Source organism: Phascolarctos cinereus, unplaced genomic scaffold (genome assembly GCF_003287225.1).
Source record: "Phascolarctos cinereus isolate Bilbo 61053 unplaced genomic scaffold, phaCin_HiC Scaffold_4;HRSCAF=312, whole genome shotgun sequence".
In the NCBI taxonomy this organism is placed as follows: domain Eukaryota; kingdom Metazoa; phylum Chordata; class Mammalia; order Diprotodontia; family Phascolarctidae; genus Phascolarctos; species Phascolarctos cinereus.
The window spans coordinates 172833661-172856022 of record NW_027555847.1 but is presented as its reverse complement, the minus strand read 5'-3'; the positions used below and the strand labels follow the sequence as shown (position 1 = coordinate 172856022).

The following is a 22362-nucleotide window of genomic DNA, read 5'->3' as shown; positions in this document are numbered from 1 at the left end:
TACATCTCTGTCCTAATCGATTAGGAAGAAACTATTTCAGAAGGGAGAGCTTCTAAATGTCTGGATTCAAGAGGTTGGAGCAAGCTGGCATTTCTAGCACACCTTTGAGGAATAAAGCTTTCAATGAGCCCTGACAGAAAAAGGAGAAATTGAGGATTCATTGGCTTTACTGGCATCTCAGAGCAGATGGCTAAGAGAAACCTCAAGACCTCAGCATTTTCCTCAACTTCCCCTCCCAATGCCTATCTATCCATAGACACTGTAATATAATCTGCTATTTCATTGAAAAACATTTCAAGAAAAGTTAATTTTGTCTCATCCACAGACCAAAGATCAAATAGGAATAAGTTAGAAATGTAAAGTTAGGCAAAAAATATAACCTCTGACTAATGTTAGAAATTTTCCTAACTGGGAGTTTGAAGTAATTGTGAATTAATTCAGAACTTTTTTTCATTTAAAATAAATTCCCCAAAACCAAAGAGGAAAGAACCAGGTGGGTCTTGGGGGCCATTATTTTGCCCCAGTCTTAAAGGAGCTCATTATTATAACAGGATGTTACACATGAAATAATGGGGGTTGGCCTAGGCGATCTCAGAAATTTTTGCCAGTTCTGAATCCATGGTCCTAATTTGGGTAGAGGAAAGAGAAGCCTTCATTATATTAGGAAAGTGAAAATTAGTTTTGTTTGCAAGCTTTCTATCATTTTTTGGATTCAGGACCAATCAGTAGAGAAGTTTCTCACACTGATATGTCCCTGATCTCTAATTATTAGTTTGGGGTCCTGAGAATCAATAAAACAGGAAGTTAGCCCACCTCTACCAGGGTAGTTTTTTCTTGTTACTGCCATGGCAGATGCAAAGAGAATGGAATATTTTTGCTCAAGGCAAAGATGAAACTAAGATTTCTAGCACCAGGGCAAATTCATCTGGGGATAGAGGGTGTTCAAAAGGTATGATTCCTTTTCTGTGTGGTCTACAGAGAGAGATCATGGGATGTGAAAAGTTGGAGGAGCTTGGAGGTAAATAAAACTGTGAGTCAGGTATTGAACGTCTTGTTGAGGTGTTGGGGAAGGCAGAATGACTCAAAGGTCCTTAGATGACAGCAGTGCTGAGGTTGGTGGGGTCAGAAAGACCTAGGTTCAAAAATTACTTCTGATATTTCTTTTTTTTAATTTTATTTTTTGGCAATTGGGGACTTGCCTAAGGTCATACAGTTACTCTCAAGTGTTTGGTCTGAGGCTGAATTTGAACTCAGGTCCTCCTGACTTCAGGGCTGGTGCTGTATCCACTGCGCCAGCTAGCTGCCCTCTGATATTTTTTGCTTTGTATCATTGAGCAAGTCATTTATGTTATCTCCCTTCAGTTTTCTTTATGTATAAAATGTAGCTAATAATGCCCACAGTAGCTACTTTACAGAAAATGTATGTAAAGTGCTTTGGAAACTGTAATGAGTTACAATAAGATCATAGATTAAGGGCTAGAAGGATCTTCAGAGGCCTTCCTTACCCTAGCCCCTTCATTTTAGAGATAAGAAAACTGAGGCCCAGGGGAATTTAAGTGACTTGGCTAAGGTAACATAGGTAGTAAATGTTACAGGTGTGATACGAACCTGTGTCCTCTGTCTTGGGAGCAAATTCTGTTTCCACTGTGTCAAATACTTTAAACTTGTTCTAGTGCCTTAGGACAAGATGCAAACAAAAGCCTCACTCATCCATTAGAATGTAAGGTCTTTGGAGGCAAGGACTAAATTTTTTGTTTTTGACTTTGTATCCCCAACATCTAACACAGTACCTGGCTTTAGTAGGAATTTAATAAAATGATTAGGGGATTGGATTGGAAAAAAAAAAGAAAGTTAAGATTATGCCACAAACACATATCTTACAAGCAGCTGCTTCTTTGGCCCTGAAACCTGTTGGGATGTGGGAGAAATAAAGTAATGCAGGGCCTTTGACCTTTTTGTAAATACATCTGTCTTCAGAATGAAAAGGAGGGAGGAGGCAGATTCACCCTCATTACTGCTCATCACCCAGTGGTAATTGGATGGTGACCCACTGCAAAAGTGAAAGCCATCAGGTCACCCCTGGCTCCTTCAGCTTGCTGTTGGGGACAAGTTCAGTGGCAGCTACTTCCTGTTTACCCTGCCAGCATTCGCTGAATATTCACCTTTCCTCTGAGGCTATCTCTCCCATACATGCTATGCTTAGTCTCCTTCTATTCCTGAGTTCTCACACATGCCCTTTGCCTGAAAATGCGGCACTCCTCCAGACCCTGCCCATTCTTCAAAGACTAGCAAATAATAGTGATATTAATAATTCTAAGTAACAATGATTAAAAAAACTAACATTCATGTAGCACTTTAAGGTTTGCACAGTGCTTCACTTCTTATCTAATTTGATTCTCTCTACTCTGTGAGGTAGAAGTATCATTATTAACCCCATTTTACAGATGAGGAAATTGAGGCTGAAATAGGTTAAGTGATTTGCCAGGGTCACACAGCAGGATTTGAACCCAGATCTTCCTGATTTCAAGTCCATTGGTCTATTCACTATGCCAGTTAATTGCCTCACACATGCCAGCTTAAATTCCAAGCCATTCTCCCCCTCATCCCTGCCCCCCACAACCACTTAGTGATGGAATTTAAATCCAGATCTTTCTGACTTCAAATCTAGTACTTAACACACTATGCATGCTACCCCCAAACAAAGGAATGATGAAAAATAAGGAATAAATGTACATTTATCCCTCTCTCCATTTCTTTCCCCAACATAAGGCCTCTTTATCTGAACTTCTACAGATCTTCAAGTCACACACACACAATTTATCATATAATTCTATATTATGTATTGTTTGAGAGGTGGTATAATATAGAAAATAAAGAGCTGGCCTCAAAGCCAGAATGACCCAGGTTCAAATCCTGCCTTTGACAGTATAACTGTATAACTCTGGCCAAGTCCCTTAACCTCTCCATGCTCTAGGCAGCTCTCTATGACTATAAGTTGCAGAGAAAGTACTAACTTGCATTGGTTGAATTTCCTTAATTGTGATTTCTCTATACCAGTAAAATCACTGGTCCAGTTCTTTCTTACTAATTACTTTGTGTGCATTAATCTTGACTCCCCAATGACAGTGTAAATTCCTACAAGGCAGAGACCATGTTCTACTTCTCTAATTCTCCACATTACCAGCACATTGTAGATATAATAGGCATTTGATGAATATTTGAGGAATTGGGTAGTTTTTCGATTGAGTAAAAACAATTCTTTTGTGGGCGGGTCCTTATTTTGGCACTTGAAGTCCTTCATAACTTGACCTCTTCCTATCTTTCCAGTTTTCTTACACTTTCCTCTCCTCCGTGCCATCTATCGCTTAGCTATACTGATCTTTCTGTTGCTATCTCCCAGCCTCTACATTGTCTGTCCCCCTCATGCCTAGAACATTGTCCCCCATAAAAGCTTTCCTGGCTTCTTTTTAAGACTCGGCTCAAATCCCATTTTATATAGGAGGGATGTCCCAGTCCTACTCACAGCCAGTCCCTAAGATTAACTTCCATTTTTATTGTATACATATCTTTTATGTACATAGTTATTTGCATATTCTTCCCCTCTATTAGAATGTGAGCTCCCTAAGGCCAGGGACTATGTTTTACCTTTCTTTGTAGCCCCACTGCTTAGGCCAGTGCCTGGCATATACTAACTGCTTAATAAATGTTTACTGACTGAATAGGTGTTCTGATTGGACAGGCAGAAGGAGTTTGGCTCAGTGTAGGAAGCTGTCAGTCCTGTCTTTGACCATCTTTCTCTCTTTGTTGTTTGTTACAGATGCCACCCAGCTGAACAATGCGGTGCCAACCTCCCCTCTCCTCCCACAGATGTCTCACCCCCATTCCTATCCCAGCTTGGGGCAAATCTCCAATCCATATGAACAGCAGCCTCCTGGCAAGGAATTGAACAAATATGCCTCCTTAAAAGCTGTGGGTAAGCCCTGAAAATGACATGTTTGTTTTCTCTTTTGAGTGAATGTGTTGCATGCACAGGTTCATATTCTAAATAAAAAGACAGACTTTCCAGGTGCTTTGAAATAATCCTCTTCAGGTGTTTGGTAACTTTCTTTTCTATACTGTTGATTGAAGCAAATGAGGAGAACACAATCCCAGCTAAGTCAATGAAGAGATTAGCTTTTTTTGGTTACAGGCATGCCCAGAATAATGCTGCCCAGACAAATACCATTTTTTTTTAATTTTTAATGTCATTTTAAGACAATAAAACCATGTCCCACTTTAATGATCTGGATCAAGTACTGGGTACAGTACCTGAAACAGAACAAATGCTTAATAATTGCTTATCGAATTGAATCAAATCAACCTATTTGCTCAGGCTATTATGGTAAGATGATGTTAACATCATTAGTCTTCCTGGCTTAAAAACTCCCATTCCCTGCCTGACTGTTTCTATATCTTGTTCCCTATTGCTCACCTGCTCCCTACCCTAATGACTTCAACTTTCCCCCATGTTTATGGACTAACTGCCCCCATAATGTTTTACCCAAAGTCACATTTTCGTGAAATCAAGTAACGATGTTAGTTAAGGCATGCCTATATCTACTTCTTCTTTGTAGTTCTAGTCTCCTCTCTAGGTGCCTCACTAGGTACTAGGAAATAGTTTTGAAAATTTTTTTCAATACTAGTATGTTTTAACTAGGTGAGCAAATGACTCTATTAACCCAAGAAATCTGATAATTACAAATATTTTTAAAAAAACATTAAATTTCAAAAGTATCCTAGAGTCATCACATATCCATCCCAATTTTTGATGCCTATCATCCTGGATATTAAGAACTGGGACTCAGAAAGATGACCACGTGGCTCTGTGTGATCAAATTCAGGTCACATTCTCTCCTAAGCCTGTCTGCCGTTGTTTCATCGGTTCTCTGTATTCTATTTAATAAAGCAGGAAAAGTAAACCCAGGCATTTTAGAAAAGTTTCCAACTATAATTGAAACAGAAATTTTGTTTTCCAAGTCATTCCTTTTAATCAAGATGTTATACTAAGATATAACTCTTCATCTGCTGTGTTTTAAGATGTACTAAAACAATTAAAAAATCATTGGGGAGCTAAAGTACAAGGTGCCCACACATCCAGAGGAAGAAGCACTCCAGGCTAAGCAAACTAAACTCTAGCTATTAGAAAAGCATCAATTCCTTACCCATTTGGCCATATCTTTTAAAAATGGAAATTTATTCCTATTATAGAAACCTAGAATCTCAGCATTGCAAGAGACCTCAGAGTTCATGAATGCTGCAATTTACCTTCTGTTGGTAACACATTATTCATTCTTCTAAGCTGAGTGAAAAGATTCCTTGAGTGTCTAGAGATTCATGATGATATGCAATTTTAATGATTTAAGAAAACGGTGGAAAAACTGATAAAGAGGAGAAGCTAGAATTCTGTATCATCAACAAAAGCAGTAATACATTTCTCTCCCTAAACTTTATATAAGTTGCTATTGAAATCATTTTTCTATGGCTGGCAGGTTTCAGTATTTTTATGTACCTCCACATTCTAATGTTTTAGGTCTTTCAAAGGACATATTATTACTTCTAACCACAGGAGCAGCACAATTCACAAGGCATTTTATTTTCTTCTTCATGCTTGCTTTAAGGGTCACCAATCAGGCTCTGAAGGGTTATTGATTGAACATGCCTGGCTTAGGTGAAAAGATCCCAGAAAACACCTCTTTGATCTTGAGGAATCCAACTCAGCAAGACACAGCAGAGAATTTTGCTATTTGTTTTCTCTTATAAGAAATAGAGATTATTTTGAAGTCTTGCTCATTTTCCCCTCTAGTTTCTGCTTCACTGCCTTGCAATTCGTCTTGAATGATAAATTTGAGTTAGGGAATGATCTTAAGAGTTTGAATGTAACATAGTTTTCTATGTCTTAATGAGTTTTATTTTTCCCCAGTTGCCTTCATCCCATAGCTTCCTTTGGGGACAATACTGCTTCTGGACATGACCCTTAACCAAATGCAAAGAGAGAGGCAGTAAAGATTGCAACCAGTCATGCTTAACAATCAGCTCTCCCAGGTTCTCATCACTCTTGCCCCATCACTTTAATTTTCCCTCTGTGGTGGGTGACAAGCGTCGGTCCCACTACCTGAAGCAGGGATGTTGTAATTAGTGTGGTCCTTATCTATAGTACCTAGACACCAACCAGAAACATTCAGATGTAGCTGAGTCTCTGAGATTGTGTCAGTTCAATTACCAACTGTTCCCAATAGCTTCTTTCTATCGCTGCTAGAGACTAGTGTATAAAGCTGGAAGTGTAGAAGATAATTTTGGTTTTTCTAAAAGAAAGGGAGTAATTAGTAGCACAGTGTAATTGGTCAAACTTTGGCCAATTGAGAAAGGAATAGGATAGCCATTGACAGATTCTAATGCATGTAGGCTTTACTTTAAATAAATCCCCATCATAAAAGTCTGGATTTATAAAATCTGACAATTTAATTAATGTAGAAAATACAGAATCATTCTCACAATTACTCACTTTATAAAAGGACTCATTGTAGGATCTCTCTATATCAAGAGTTCTTAACATTGCTTTTGTGTCACGATCATTTTTAGCAGTCTGGTGAATCCTGAATCCTTAGAGACACCTTCTCAAAATAATACACACATGCACACACACACACACACACACACACACACACACACACACACACAATCAGCATTGCCCAACTGGGACTGGCCAGTTGGGTCCCTGGTGGGGTGAGGGGGAGAACAAAGCTACTACTACTCACAGATTGTTGTTCATCCTTCTTGCAAGTCAAGACATCAGCCTTCCGATGTCATTGTCCTCTTTGAGACAACTACACACACATATGTATATATGTACATATGTGTGTGTATATATACATATATTATCAATAAAATAATATCATTTATGTAGCACTATAAAGTTTGCAAAGTGCTTTATATATATTGATTCATTTGATCTTCACAACAACCCTGTGAGATAGGTGCTATTATTATTCCCATTTTACAGATGAAGAAATTAAGGCTTAGAAAGTTAAATGCCTTGCCCAGGGTTACACAGCTGGTAAGGCAGGATTTGAACTTAAATCTTTCTGACTCCTGAGTCCAACACTTTATCTATTGCAAATAAATGCTATATTTCAGTTATAGGTTAGTGAAAATAAAGATATATTTTTCCCCTCCAAGTTTGTGGACCCTCAAAATCTGGAGTCTATGCACCTCAGGTTAAAAAACCTCTATCTTAATAATAAACAAAGAACACAGGGTTCTTCTAGGACATTTGAAAGGTAATAGTTAAAAAAATACTTAAATCGTTTCAGAAACACATCTGTTACGTTCAAACAAGGCATTTACTAGTCAAGATAAAGACTTCAGTTAAAAAACCAAAGGTCATTGGTGGGGATCTTGGTCCTAAACAGATTTAGCCATTGGAGTGTTTGCCCCCTCACTTCTGAGATGTCAGCATGGAAGACTGGGCAGCACTTAATCTCTGGGCCATCCATTTCCTCATCTGTAAAGTGAGTGGATTAGACTAGGGAGATAGAGTGGTATAGTGGTTAGAGAGCCGGCCTGGAAACCAGGAAGACTTGACCTGCCTCTGACATGCACTGGCCATGTAACTTTGGACAGGTCACTTAAATCTTCTGTACTCTAGAGCAAGGCTTCTTAAACTTTTTCCACTTGTGACCCCTTTTCATGTTTCTGCAGCGTTTGTTGGCATTGTGTGGCCTGAGGGCATGCACAATGCAAAGTGCACATGCTTTGTGTTCAGAACCAAGGCTGCAGTGAAGTTTCAAGATGCAACCCAGGCAAGCAAGCCCTGCCAGAAACACCTCAGATTCATTACGTGTCTGATTTTGAATTCGTATTTGGTCCTTGTTCCTTCAGAAACATTTTACGATTGCCAAATATTTTTGTGATTCCATATGGGATTGTGACCCACAGTTTAAGAAGTACTGCTCTATATCAATGAAATCACAATTCCTGTCTCTAGACTATTGTTCTTCTCCAGTTTCTTTTCTTTGTGATCTCATTTGGGGTTTTCTTGGCAAAGATACTGGAGTGGTTTGCTTTTCCTTCTCTAGCTCATCTTACAGATGAGGAAACTGAGGCAAACAGGGATAAGTGACTTGCCCAGGGTTACAAAGCTAAGTGTCTGAGTCCAGATTTGAACTCAGGAAGATGAGCCTTCCTGACTTCCTGCACTCTATCCACTGCATCAACTAGCTATGCTATCGCTAGACTGTATGTATCTATGATCCTATAATTTTTTGAGATTTCTTTCAGCTCTAAATTTATGATCTTATGAACTTTCCTTATTTCTTGGACTTCATCAGTCTCCTCATGTCCACACATACAGCTGATCCATTTCTCCACTTAGTCTCCCCCTTTCCCCACCCTGATGATAGCACATTGATTAGATCAAATAGCAATGATTCCTGCCTTATGCATGCATGTTCTTTTGCTCCTGATGACATCATTTCCTGGCTCTGAGTCACTACACGTGTAACAAACCTCGGTTTGTTCCCTCTAATGCCCCGTGATCTCTATTCCAACTAGAGATCATCCCAAGTTAAAAAAAAAAGTCTGTTACCACAATGCAAAACATACAGCCTCAGCCCAGATTCACTTTCCATGCATGAGCAGCCATGTTAACAGTGTTTTATTTTCTTGTTTTGGGCTGTGTCTTAGTCTTCTGAGCCATATTCAACTGTCTAGAGTGAGCAATAATTTAGGTAGAACCAGTGGTAAAATATGATGACTTCAATGATATTACCTGTTGACACTGGGCAAGTCACTAACTTCACTGGGTCTCAGTTTCCTCCTCTGTAAAATGGGGGGGTTGTACTAACTGATTTCTGAGGTCCCTTCTATCTCTAGATCTATGAAGCTATGATTATTTGACTCACACTGCATCCAAATTCATATAATAACAACCATTGTATGATAGAGTTCTGCAGTACTAACTAGGAAAATTAAAACATTTTATTTCATTCCTATTAAGTCCCCATTTTTTCCCCTTCTGTAATCTTTTCTTGAGGCAGTTAGAGTTCTGTCCCACAGTAGAGCATCTATCAATGGAGCCCCTTGCAGTCTGATATGACTAAATCCACAAAAGGGGGATCTTTTTCTATGAAAAAGCATCCCTTGAGGTACATGCTAAATCTATTACCTCTTCTGGCTTCCTGCTGCCCACTCATTTCAAAAGTGTCTGAAACATTTTATCTTTCCCTACCCAAGTTTTCTGATTCTCTTGAGGTCTCAATATCATGACACTGAGTCCTTCCCAATGGTTTATTATCTGAGCACCAAAGCATACTATGTAGTTATTTTATTTTTGGCAAGACTGTCCAATTCTTCCGAATTCACCAGTTTTGCTTTTCTCCTGCTCAAATGGCCATATTCTCTCCTAAACTTGTCTGCCATTGCTAGCTGGTATAGAAGCCAGAGGTAGTCAGTGTTCTGGACAGAAAACAGGGCCCCAGCTCAGAGGTGAGTACTCAGATGAGATACATAGGAACTGCCTCAAAACTAGGGATGGAAAATGCTTGCAAGGCAAAATTCTCTATGTGAGTAATCAAACCCAGAGCCCGACCTGATGCTTCCCCTCCCCACCCCAACTCCCAACACAAGATTTAAAAGATCTTAGTCTAATGACCTCATCCCTATCGGTTTAAGTCATAAATGGATAATGAGCCCATTCTTACTTAATAAATAATGCCTTTTAGTAGGAGGCATATTACCCCCAAAAATATTTTCTTGGGAGGTCTATAATGCTACATAATTAAAAAAAAACATTCCTATAGACTCTTTTAAAAAAAATCCTCTTTCCCTCCCCCCTGCCCCAGAAAACAAAATAAAACATATGTGCAGAGTCACAGAAAATAAATCACCACACTGGCCATGTTCAAAAATGTGTCTCATTCTGCATATTTAGTCCCTTTCCCTTCCATGTCAGGATACATGTAGCCTTCTTCGTCCTTGGTCCTTGACCCTGACTAAAGTGATGGAAAGTCCCTTATGGTACCCTTCATTAGTTGTTATTTTACTCTACATTAATAAAGTGTATTCAAATCTGGCCTCAGACCAGACACTTAACACTTACTAGCTGTGTGACCCTGGGCAAGTCCCTTAACCCCAATTGCTTCAAAAAAAAAACAACTCAAAACATTAATAAAGTGTAAGGAAGTCACCACTCCATACCTAATTGCATTCCCCTGAAACCTGTACAGTGCTGCCCATTTTAAGCCATGGATAAAGCAGCAGAGGGCTCATTTCATTTGGTATACTCTGCAAGAGTATATTCTGTTGTTTCCAGGAGCTGACTGAATGACAATCAAGGTTGTTACTTCCATAAGTGGTCACCAGGCAACAGATTAAAAAACCATCCTTGCCTCAGGATGAATGTCACAGGGGGTGGCCCTCGGTCAGCAGACCAAGATGCTGCTCCTCATCCCCTGGACTTTGACTCAGTTAATCATTTCTTTTAACCTGGCCCTAACTGATGGCTTTTAGGGTACCAAATCCAGACAGTTTCATGAGTTCACCTGAGGGCTTAGGCTCCTTTTTAAAAGGCACTGAAATCTTTTCCTTTCCAGATTTCTAGATCTTCTTGGGCCACCAAGGAAGCTTTGGCAAGCTTTTTTACATCATACTACACCCAGGGGTACCAGGGCGCTTGGCCACTGCCAGATTGCTCTTTGGTGGACAGGGTTTACCTAATTCAATTCAACAGTCCCTTAATAAGTGCTAAACAACATGTGTACAGATAAGAACACACTGATATGGTACAAATATAATGTGATTTCAGAGGGGAGGGTGCTAGAAAGGTGGTTTCTCTGGGGTGTCAAAAGCAGGGGCATTCTTAGGGAAAGGTTCAGGGAAACTTTCATTCAGAAGAGCAACAGGTATATACTGGGGAACTTAGAGAGTAACCTACACTGGGGGATGATAAATAGTGAGGGACAGAAAGTGCTACCTGTAGACACTCTACCTAATAGCTTGGAATCATAGGAAATTTATCAAGTCTTTTTTGGGGAAAGTAACTAGACCCTGGAAAATTGAGGCCCAAGTATATTGTTGTCATACCCACACTTTATTTCCCTTAATCATTCAGGCCTTAGAAACCAAAGCAAAACCCCAAATGATTTTCAGTAGATGGGAGACCCTAAGGACTTAGGCAGAGGAGCAAAGTAAGGCAGGATTTGCCTTTGACACTCTCCCACCTCATTTTTCTACCCTTCTTCCATTTTCTGATCCCTTGTCCGTATGCTGTCTGGAGACCCTTCAATTGGTATAGCTCTTCTAAGAAATTCTTCATACTCCAAAATTATACCTTTTGCCTTTCACAATTAAAATTACCATTCCTTCAGTGTCAATCTGAAATACGTGTTGTCTGATGATCTAATTTAAATTCTCTATACGATGTGAATGACTGATACCTCCCAGGAACAATTACACTTTAAAAGAAGAACTTATAATGAATTTATAATAAGAAGGAGATATGGGAGAGAAATTTGGAGCCACCTTCTTCATGCCCATTATAGGTTATTTCCTCTCCCTCCCCTCCTTGAAAAAATAACATGACTCAGCAACTTGGTATGTCACTTGTGAAAAGTTGCCAACTTTACCCTTTATCAACATCAACAAAGAAAATTGATCAATGCCCAGGTTTCATATTTTAGAACATGAAAACTATGACTCAGTATGTTGCCCTTTTGCCTTAGCTGTCAGAAAACTTTGAAACCAAAGTGACACCCAAGTTCTATGGTTTGCAAAGTCGTATGCCCCAAAGCATCTATTTCTTCCATTTCATTCAGATGATTCTTTATGTTTTGCCCTTAAATGTTTTATCTTGCACTGGGTATAACTCAGCAATCTGCCCAATTCTCCTGAGAAGTAAATAGGATGCCAATCCTAAAACATTAATAATATGTCAAACATTCACACGTGGATTGCTGGTTTGGATCCAAATTCACAGGCCCAATCTTGACCTCCAGGAGTTTACAGTGTAACCCTGGGGTGCTCAGCTATGGTGTCCTGAAGGATTGAGTCATCCCACAGGGATCTGGGGGGCACTTGGATTTGAGGACCTGGTGAGCACTGGGTGGAAGGGGGAAATACAACCAACAGTTGAGCATCTTTTGATTATTATTTTTTTAGGAAGTTGTGATGGTGACTGGGCAGTAGCAACACTTAAGTCACCCAAAGGTACTGTATGGTTTTTCTTGACCCTTTGTTTGGATGTCTCAGAAATTTTTTTTGAAAAGTACAGAAAAGTTCTAGTGTTTGTACCTGTCCAACTGCACGCATGTGTACAGTGTAGTAACAAGTGTGAGTATGTCCAAGTTCACGTGTGTGCATGTGGAACTGTACATCTGTGTATATACCTACCAGCTGGCAAATGTGATCTGTCCGGGCTCACTGAGGCATCAATGATGGGCTGTAATCCCTGATGATTCCTCTGCCCTGGAAACTTCCCAAGGCTCATATTTAAGGAGAGCACATGTAGACAACAAAAAGGAAAACGGGTAAGAAGTCCAAGAAAAAAAAATTGTTTTTCTGACATACTCATACAAGCAAAACAAAGACCGATTAGGAAATGGGATGAAATATCGCCCTTTAAGATATATAGTGCTCATTCATGGTCTAGGTAATCTTTTTTTTTTTCTCTTGGAAATATCAATCCTATCATGGTATGTGAAGGCTTATGCTGTGTAAGGCTCTCTTATTCTGGGATCTGCCATACTCAGGTTCTGGAACAAAGCACTAATGACTAGCCACACTTCCTGTTGAGGTATTCTAAACCTTAAAGGTAAATAACTTGGGGGTTATTGTCATGACTGAATGGTTTTAGATGAATAAAAAAAAATCTATGACGTGTTATTAGCATACCATAAGAATCTTCACGAAGAGAGGCAACAACAGAAAACAACTTTCCTCAAGCTGCAGAAGGTCGAGGTACAACTGGGTGGTTGGTGATCAATGTTGCGAAGTGTTGATGAAGGTTTCTGATAATCTCATATTGAACCTGCGGTCCATGAATGGTTGTTCCTAAATCCACAAGAGGGATGAGACTGGGGTAGAATCTAGAAGGAACCTGAGTAAAGGTATTCTCTTCCTCAGAATGTAGTTGCTGCCTGATTATACACTCCTTGTATCCCTAGTCTTAGCACAATGCCTGGCACATAGTAAGCACTTAACAAATGTTTATTTAATTGAATTGGAGATAGTGTTACATGGTGGTTAGAGTTCTGGACTTGGAAATCAAGAAGACATGAGTTCAAATTCTGTCTCAGACAATTGTGTGAACTTGGATAAGTCACTTAACTCCCCTGACTTTCTACATCTTCATCTGTAAAATGTGATAAAACTACCACCTACCTCACAGGACTGTTGTGAAGATAAAATGAAATGATATTTGCAAAGCACCTGGAAAACTTTAAAGCACTGTGTAAATATGATCTATTATTATTAATATTGTTTTGAGGAAAACACATTTTTTTTATCTTGAGTTAGATAAAAGCTGCCCACATGTCAAAGTACATTTTTAGAAATGAAAACTATTTGGAACATGACAGACCTACTAATTTGAGGCTTTTTTTTTTCTTGTGGAAAACAATGCCATTATGGCAGTTATGACAGGATTTTGATGCAGTCAGTTATCTCCTTTTGTTATAGCCTGCTTTTCTCTAGAAGATTTTAGGAAGCCCTTGAAGATATAGTGGGAATGTTGGTGTGGAAGACAAAATATGGCAGAGCAAAAAGGGCAGTGGATTTGGAGACAGAAGACCAGGGTACATACAAGTCATGCTTACTATCTGTGTGACCTTGATCAAGTCATATTTCCACTCTGGGCTTTATTTTCCTCATTTGTAAAATGAAAGGATGGCATGATGTAGCTGACAAAGATAGGTCTTAGAGTCAGGATTACTCAGATTTGAATCCAACCTGAAACCCTTAATGCCTCTGGAACCTTAGTCAATTGACCTCATAATGAGTTCACATCTGGCTTGGACACTTATTAGCTGTGCAAGACACTTAATCTCTATTGCCTCAGTTTCCTCATCTACTGCACTTACTTACCAAGGTTGTGGTGAGGATAAAATTAGACAGTATTTGTAAAGCATGATGCCTGGCACGTGGTAAGTGCCAAATGAGCGGTAGTTATAATGACGATGATGATGATGATTACTACTACTATTATAACTATTATAATTATTATTATTACCCCAAACAACTCTTTAAGCCTACAAATTGCAAAACCATTGCTCCTCAGTAGGGAAAGTTATCACATTGGGAGTTCCCTTTACTGCTGAAACTATTGCTCAGTTGTTTCAATTTTCTCCTATTCTTTGTGACCCATTTGGAGTTTTCTTGGCAGAGATACCAGAGTGGTTTGCTATTTCCTTCTTCAGCTCATTTTACAGATGAGGAAACCAAGGGAAACAGGGTTATTTGACTTGCCCAGGGTCACAGAGCTAGTGTCTGAAGCCATATTTGACCTCAGGTCAGCACCCTGTCCACTGTGCCACTTAGTTGTTCAGTGAATGAATAGATTGGACTAGATTAGTGGTGTCAGACTCAAATAAAAACAAGATCCACTAAATTGTACATGAGGATCTTTATGGGGTGCATATTGCCTTAGAAAACTATACATGTTTATATATTTCTTTTTTATTAATACATCCGTACATTAAAATTAGATAGGATTTTTATATGGTTTAGAGAACACTCAGAAGTATTGTCAGCTACTTGTGGCCCTTTGGGCTAAATGTTTAACCCATCTAGATTAGATGACCTTTAATTTCCCTTCTTGCCCCAGAACCTATGATCCTTTCGCTTTAAACCAAACCTGAGGAAACTTAACTGTTTGCCTTTTCCACCCAACCACTGTCTTCCTTTAAAAAAAAAGTATTTATTTTATTTTTAATCTATGAAATAAAACAATTTGATAGAATAGTAGAATTAAAAAAGATGATTGCACATGAAACTGCAAATATATTATGTATAATTTATTATTCCTTTTAAATATATAATGAAGTTATCATGTAACTTTCTTTTTATTTTCTCTTTTTCTTCTCTCCCTCACCCACCCTAGAGATGGCTACCATTAGGCACAAATATGTGTGTGTGTGTCTGTGTGTGTGTGTATACACACACACAGACACACACACACATATACATACACACACACACACACACATATATATATATACATAAAATCATTCTATACATACTTCTTTTTTGTTGTTGTTTTTGTTTTGTTTTGTTTTAGTAAGGCAATTGGGGTTAAGTGACTTGCCCAGGGTCACACAGCCAGTAAGTGTCAAGTGTTTGGTCTGAGGCCAGATTTGAAGTCAGGTCCTCCTGACTTCAGGGCTCTATCCACTGCGCCACCTAGCTGCCCCAACTGCACCACCTAGCTGCCCCCATGCTTCTGTTTATCAGTTTTTTCTCTGGATGTGGATAGCGTCTGCCTTCATAGATCCTTTGTAGTCATTTTGGATATTTATAATAGTCAGAATGATTTAGTTGCTCAAAGTTATGATTAAAACAATATTGTTGTTACTGTATACAGTGTTGTCTTAGTTATGCTTATTTTGCTCTTCATTATTTCATGCAAGTCTATCCACGTTTTTCTAAAAACCAACTGGGGTTTTGCCCCAGGTGCTGATATGGGTAGGACCATGTCCCCTTGTAAAGTATCTTAGCTGTCTATGACCCTGCTAGGTATTCTGGCTTCCACTCCATTCAAGATTCTTATGAAGGTGGTAGTCTTTTTCTGGCCTGATATTTTACCAGTGTAGACTGCCTCCAATGCACCATCTGACCTAGAGACTTGTACCAGGTAAGATACTTGGTATAGTGCAAGATAATGTTATCTGCCACCTCCTACCATTATAAACAGCTTTATGCCTCCCATAGTTTGTATCATTCTCTATTCTCTTTTTTTTGGTGGTAACTATAGAAACCCTCCCTTACTGTATCTTCCATCTCCTGGTGCTTAATGAAACCTACAATTCTCCTGAAGACAACATATCTCTCGGCACTTGATCTAAGGCTAGCTGCACCTTCTCTCACACACAGGACTCAGAGGAAGAGTTGGCACACATCTTGCTCTCTCCTCTGTCACTTTCAGACCCTCCTTTTACTACTTTCATTCAACAACCACCTCTTACCATCCTGTTTAAATTTGTGCTACTGTCATCAGAACATTTCCTCTCCCTCACAATAATTTAGTAGCTGGCTTACAGTCTTCTGTAAGACCCTTCTATAAGACCCCAGCCCCTTGCTTTATTCCGAGTTTCTCAGTCTCTCCACCTCCCATGACCTCTCTCTCTTTAGTCTACTTCCATTATGCAAAAGACCCTTGATATGTTAAACCTCTACTCAACTGAATTTGCCCCAGGTCTAGAATTCCTAATTATATACATGCTGAGAATAACACACTTGGGTATTAACATTTCTTGGGAATCTACATGAAAAGGCTCAGATCCCTAAACCACTTCATAGGATCAGGCATCATTGATTTAAAACTAGAATGGACCTCCTCAGAGTCCATTGAATACAACTCCCTCATTTTATCGGAAACCAAGGAAACTGAGGCACAGAGTAATTAAGCAACTTACCCAGGCTTATACAGCTAGTAAATATCTGAGACCAGATTTGAACTTAATTCTTGACTCTAAGTCCTGTGCCCTATTCACCATGCTACTTTTTTTTTTTATTCAGGGTAGGTAGAAATGGGAAAGGAGTGAGGAATTGGGGCTGAGATAGAGGATTTAAAAATTAGGGTTGAAGGTAGTAGGGTGAGCCACATAGAGTCTAGGACCCATTGCTGCGTCTCCATCTGTCTACTGTTCTTATCCCTGGCTCTGAGAACAGCAGAGGCTAGAGAACAGGCAACTAGAAGCAGATGATTTCTGAGACCATGTCTGTGTAACACTCAAATGTTGTCTTAAATCAGACAAAAATGACCTCAGTTTAATTCTGGTTGTCTAAGCAAGATGAATAAACTGGATGTCTATTTGGTTTTTCTGAGTTTTTCCACTTTTACCTGTTTTTTTTGATATACCATAGATGGAACTTGAGGAAGACATTTAACTAGAGTGAGGAGGCAGCTTTTAGGCAGACAGACAGGCAGTAACAAACAGTTATTAAGCTCTTATTTTGTGCCAGGTGGCAATTAATGCTTTTGTCTCATGTAGTTTTTCATTTATGATTTCTTGAAATATACTTCTGAAAAACCAGGCTTTGTGATTGGGTTTAAGTGGAGCTACTTGACTATGTCTTTAAGCCCAAATCATTCTGGCTTTCACTGACTGGCCAATAATAGGTCCCAGCCCAAGCCTCACTTGCTCATCGTTTGGGTTTTGATGTCTCAGCATGAGTGTAAATAGCAAATGTATCTGTTCTGGCAGAAACTCTGAGATTCTTCCCCTCCCAGAGTGATTCTTTTATGAAGGCAAACTGGGTCATCTTTTACCTTAAATCTTACCTAACCTTTAATTACTAAATGGGCTTTGCCTCAGACAAACTGAGACCTGGGAAAGACCTTAGGTCAGGGATGGGAAACCTGCAGCCTTGAGGCCACATGTGGCCTTCCAGGTCCTTGGGTGCGGCCTTTTGACTGAGTCCAAGTTTTACAGAACACATCCTTTTATTAAGGGAATTTGTTCTGAGAAGGTTAGATATAGTCAAAGAGCCACACTTGAGGACCTAGAGGGCCACATGTGGCCTCAAGGCTTCAGGTTGCCCACCCTTGTCTTGGCTTAAAAAGGCCAAGGTCCCCCACTGCATCCTGACCTGTCTTGCCAGTGGACTCCAATGACTCTGGAGAAGGGAGTGAGGCTGATGTCTCTGCACAGCTCTGCCTCACTTAAATCCAATTCACTTACAAGTCAAGACATCACCCTCCTGATGTTATTAGTCCTCTTCAAGAATGAAAGATAAACAGCAGCTTTGTGCCAGGTACTGTGCTAAGTGCTGAGATAGTAGTAGAAAACATATTGTATTCTCTCAAGGACCTCATAGTCAAATGGAGGAGACAAGAGTCAAACAACTATGAATACACAAGATATGTAGAGAGTAAATGGAAGGGTCTGGAGATTAGAAGAAAGGCCACTTGCAAGTTGGTGTATATTTGCCATTATAGATGAAAAGGGGCTTTGTATGGATTGAGGCAGGTAGTAAGAAAAAAGTTCTCTGAAGAACTACTCAGCCAGGGAAGTACAGTGACATATCTGGAGGTCAGGAGCAAAGCATTATTACATCCAGCCTGGCAGAAATGTGGTCATTGCCAGATAAAAGAAGTCAAGTGGAAGCCGTCATTCTTTCTGTGGAAGAGGAAGACTGCACTAAAAAAAAAATCAAACCTGTCTATGGAGCCAGCCCCCAGCAACAGAGCCTCTGGGAGGGTGCATAGGCAAATGTCCTTAGCCAGAAGGATTAGTCAAGAGAGCTGCCAAAAATAATACAAAGGACCAAGATGTTGGCTTCCAACCAAAGTATGGAGGGCAAGATGACTTCTGCAGTGACCTTAAGAAAGTGTTAGTGTTTCTTCCAGTACCAAGTAATTTTTATGTATGTACAAAATGAAAACTGGTATTTATCCTAAAAAAGAAAGTGAAAGGTCTGGGAGAATATATCTTTACAGGTTGATGAAAAGAGCACTTTAAGGAAGAGCTAAGCAGAAATGATATGAAGAAGAATAGGGGAATCCCTTCACCTCTGTGAGAGGCAGCATAGTATAGTGAAAAAGATGCTGGATCTAGAATCGAGAAAAACCTAGGGTTGAATCCCACCTCCGAAATTTAGTTAGCTGTATTGAAAATACCTGTAAAACGGGGATAATCATATCCATAGTCTCACAGTGGTTGTGATGATCTGATGTTGTTGTTCAGTTATATCTGACTCTTCGTGACCCCATTTGGGGTTTTCTTGGCAGAGATACTGGAGGGGTTTGCCTTTTCCTTCTCATTTTACAGATGAGAAACTGAGGCAAACAGAGTTGAGTAAGTTTCCCAGGATCACATAGCTAGTAAGTGTCTGAGGCCAGATGAGTCTTCCTGACTCCAGGCTTGGTGCTCTATTCACTGTGCCACCTAGCTGCCAGATAATCTGATAGGCAAAATGTATATAAAACCTGAAAGACGTGTAAATCTTAAAGTGCTATGTAAATGGGATCTATCTGTTAACTTTTATCATCAGTAGGCTTGAAAGCAAATGAGAACATAAATACTTATTAGTTGATAGGGAATACATTTTAATTAATTATTTTTCCAAAATTTATTTTTTTTTAGTTTTCAACATTCACTTTCATAAGATTTTGAGTTCCAAATTTTTTTCTCCTTCCCTCCCCTCCTTCCCCTCCCCCTTTCCCAAGATGGCAAGCAATCTGATGTAGAATAAAACTTAATTTTAAAAAATAATGAAAAGATAAAATATAATTTTGTAGAATTCAATAGAGGATGGATAGGAAGCTCTCAAGAATGAAATTCTTGAGCGACATAAAGGGAAATGGTTCCTATAGGCAGGAGGCATGGGAGCTTCCTAAAGAGGCCAATAGGACTATTTAAGGAATTCATTGGCCAGCTCAGATTTTAAAAAGACATTTACAGAAAATAGAAGCAAAGGCAAGTAACTCAGCATGGTCAGTGCAGTCTTGTGAAAAATTGTGTTAAGAGTACTAAAACCCAGAGTGAGCTGATGATGAATTCTAAGGACAAAAAATGGACTGTGTTTGTTTGTTTATCTATGCTGAAGGCTGGAGATATTCCATAAAGGGTATACACTGCTGTTCAGACTAGGATAGATGGGATGATGACCACAGACATAGGTGAGATGACTGAACTGCCTAACTCTTGTCTTGCTTTGGCATTTACTTGTTTTTTTTTTCCCTTCCCTCAAAGAAATGATCTTTGGTCTAGGGAGGATAGAACAAAAATAGATAAATGTAAGCTGAAACTGGAGAGAAGTGAGGATGGGATAAGAGAATGCCTACTTGCCCTCAATGAATTCAATACAGGAAGCCAGAACAAACCACATCCTAGGGCAAATGTAAAACTAGGAGCTGTTATCATCGAGCCCCTGTTGGTAATCTTTGAGAGAACATGACAAGCAGGAAAGGTGCTGTAGGACTGGAGAAAGCCAGGTGCTGTCCTGATTTTCAAAGGAGGGAAGAAGGGTGAGGGTGGAATCTGAAAATTACAGGCCAATAAACTAGCTTTATATTCCTAGCAAAATTTCTGACCACATTATTAAAAGGTGGTTTGTGAGAATTTAGAAAGAAAAGTGGTTATCACTAAAAAATCAACATGGCCTCATCATGCCAGACCAACCTCATTTCCTTTGTTGACAGGGTAACTATACTGGTATGTTAAGGGGATACTAGATATGTATTTTACCTAGCAAAGCATTTTACATAACATTTCATGCTCTCCTTATAGATAAAGTATAGAGATATGTGTAAGATTATAGTACAGTTAGCTGGCTGAATGATGGGCCCAAAGAACAGTCATTAATAGACTTTCTTCAATAGTTCTATTTTTTTTTGTGGGGGTTGGTGGGGGAAGGAAGAGGGAAGTGTCTAATGAAATGTCCCAGGGATATGCCCTTGATCTTGTTCTATTGAGCATTTTTATAATTATTCTGGATGAAAATGTAAAAGGTATGCTTGTCAAACTTAGAAATGACACAAAGCTGAGAAATATAAAAATATGCTAGATGACAAAATTGGGATACAGAAAATAAATTTACATGTGAGCAGATCACCTAAATATGTAACTTAATAAGGATAAATCTAAATATAGCTTGTGGGTCAGACTATGACTAATGACAATAAACAAGGTTTAGTCTTGGGGGTGTCTTTAAGAATAATCCCAATAGCTCATGCATCCATGTAGAATTCCATGAAGAAAAAAAAAGGAATCTGACTCATATCTTTCAAATGGTCCTTGGCTCCCCTGTAACTAGTCAGGTTAGCAAAAGTATTAAACATGAACCTAGTTCGTTTCAGTGAGTAAAGAACCCAGGAAGGACCTATATGAGCTCTCTGCAAACCAGTTTAGAGTTTACAGTGAGAAATCACAGTGATCTTGCTTTTTTTTTGCAGTGAAAATTCACAGATGGGTCCTCCATAAGAAGTGTATTTTCAGGTACCAAGGCTGAAACAACTTTCTACCTGGTGTTTCTCCCCATCTTCTGATAAATCAACATGGATCCAATGGTCCATAGTATTTCCTTTGGTCTACATCTATTCCTGGCCTCATCCCTGTATTCTCTCAGTCTGCTCTACATCTGATACATCTCTCTTGCAGGCCGTCTTAAGTTCATTTTATCCAACATGGTCATGGACTCAGAAGCTCTGTTCCCCCATACAAATATGCTTTTGGACTTCCCTTCCATCTTGAACAGGGGAAGGGGCTAACTGGGTTCATATCTAACACACAAAGTTCCATACTTATATAATCCATATAACATTTTGGGGCATCCTCAGCCCAACTTCTACTCTCCTAGAGGAGCCAGGTTCTTGAGCAAGGCTACCTGTTCCTATTTTGGGGCTCTAAGGGTATCCGTTAGGAACAATTAAGTATCATTAAGTCCCCATCATGATCACTAGTGCCCTAGTATCATATAATGGATTAACATCAAATGGCTTTTACAAAGATATTTTTTTCTGTGAAGATACAGTAAGAACAGAAGTTACAAAGCACTCACTACTCTACACTGATTCTCCCTCAATACCTGGGGGCATGCTTTCCCTACTATCACCCCAGGCCGTTAAACTTACAGTAGACCCTTTGCCAAGTTTACTTCTAAATTTGCTATAGTCAACAGATGAACTGCTACAGCTCCCTCTTGGCTGCCTTAAACCTTTGCTGGGGCAAAGAGGTCTCTTGAGACTTTCTTTCTGGTTATCTGGCAGCAAAACCCACATCTCTGGTGTCTTGCTCTCCTATCCTGTTAAAGATCACAATGTGGTGTTCATTTCTAATACTCCTTCATCCCTAGGCAGGAAAGAATAGATGCATCAGCAGCAGAAGCAGCAGTAGGGTTGTGGGCTCATAGAATGTATGGTGGTGGCTTGGATAGGGAGAAGAATGCGTAAGGTTTCCTCTTCAGTTGGAGGTTTATAGCATTACTTGCCTCCTTATTTAAACACAAGCAGGAAGGAGAGGAAGGGCACCATATTTTGACTAGTAAGTACCTTTCGAATGCTTACCCAGTCCTAGCTAATCAGCCACTCAAAAAGGCTCTCTTCTTCACTCAAGCAGACCGGAAATAATACCTATGCATACTTAGTTCCACAAGAGGAATGTATCAGCAAAG

The 22362-nt window shown here is 39.4% G+C and overlaps 1 protein-coding gene across 1 annotated transcript in view; it reads left to right on the top strand.

Annotated features, from left to right (window-relative positions):
- The window catches only part of SHISA9 (shisa family member 9), a 432091-nt gene that overhangs the window by 379996 nt on the left and 29733 nt on the right, over positions 1-22362 (top strand). The window contains 2 exon segments of the mRNA XM_020978395.2: positions 3818-3973; positions 12193-12240. Of these exon segments, the coding sequence (XP_020834054.1) occupies positions 3818-3973; positions 12193-12240 (204 nt within the window).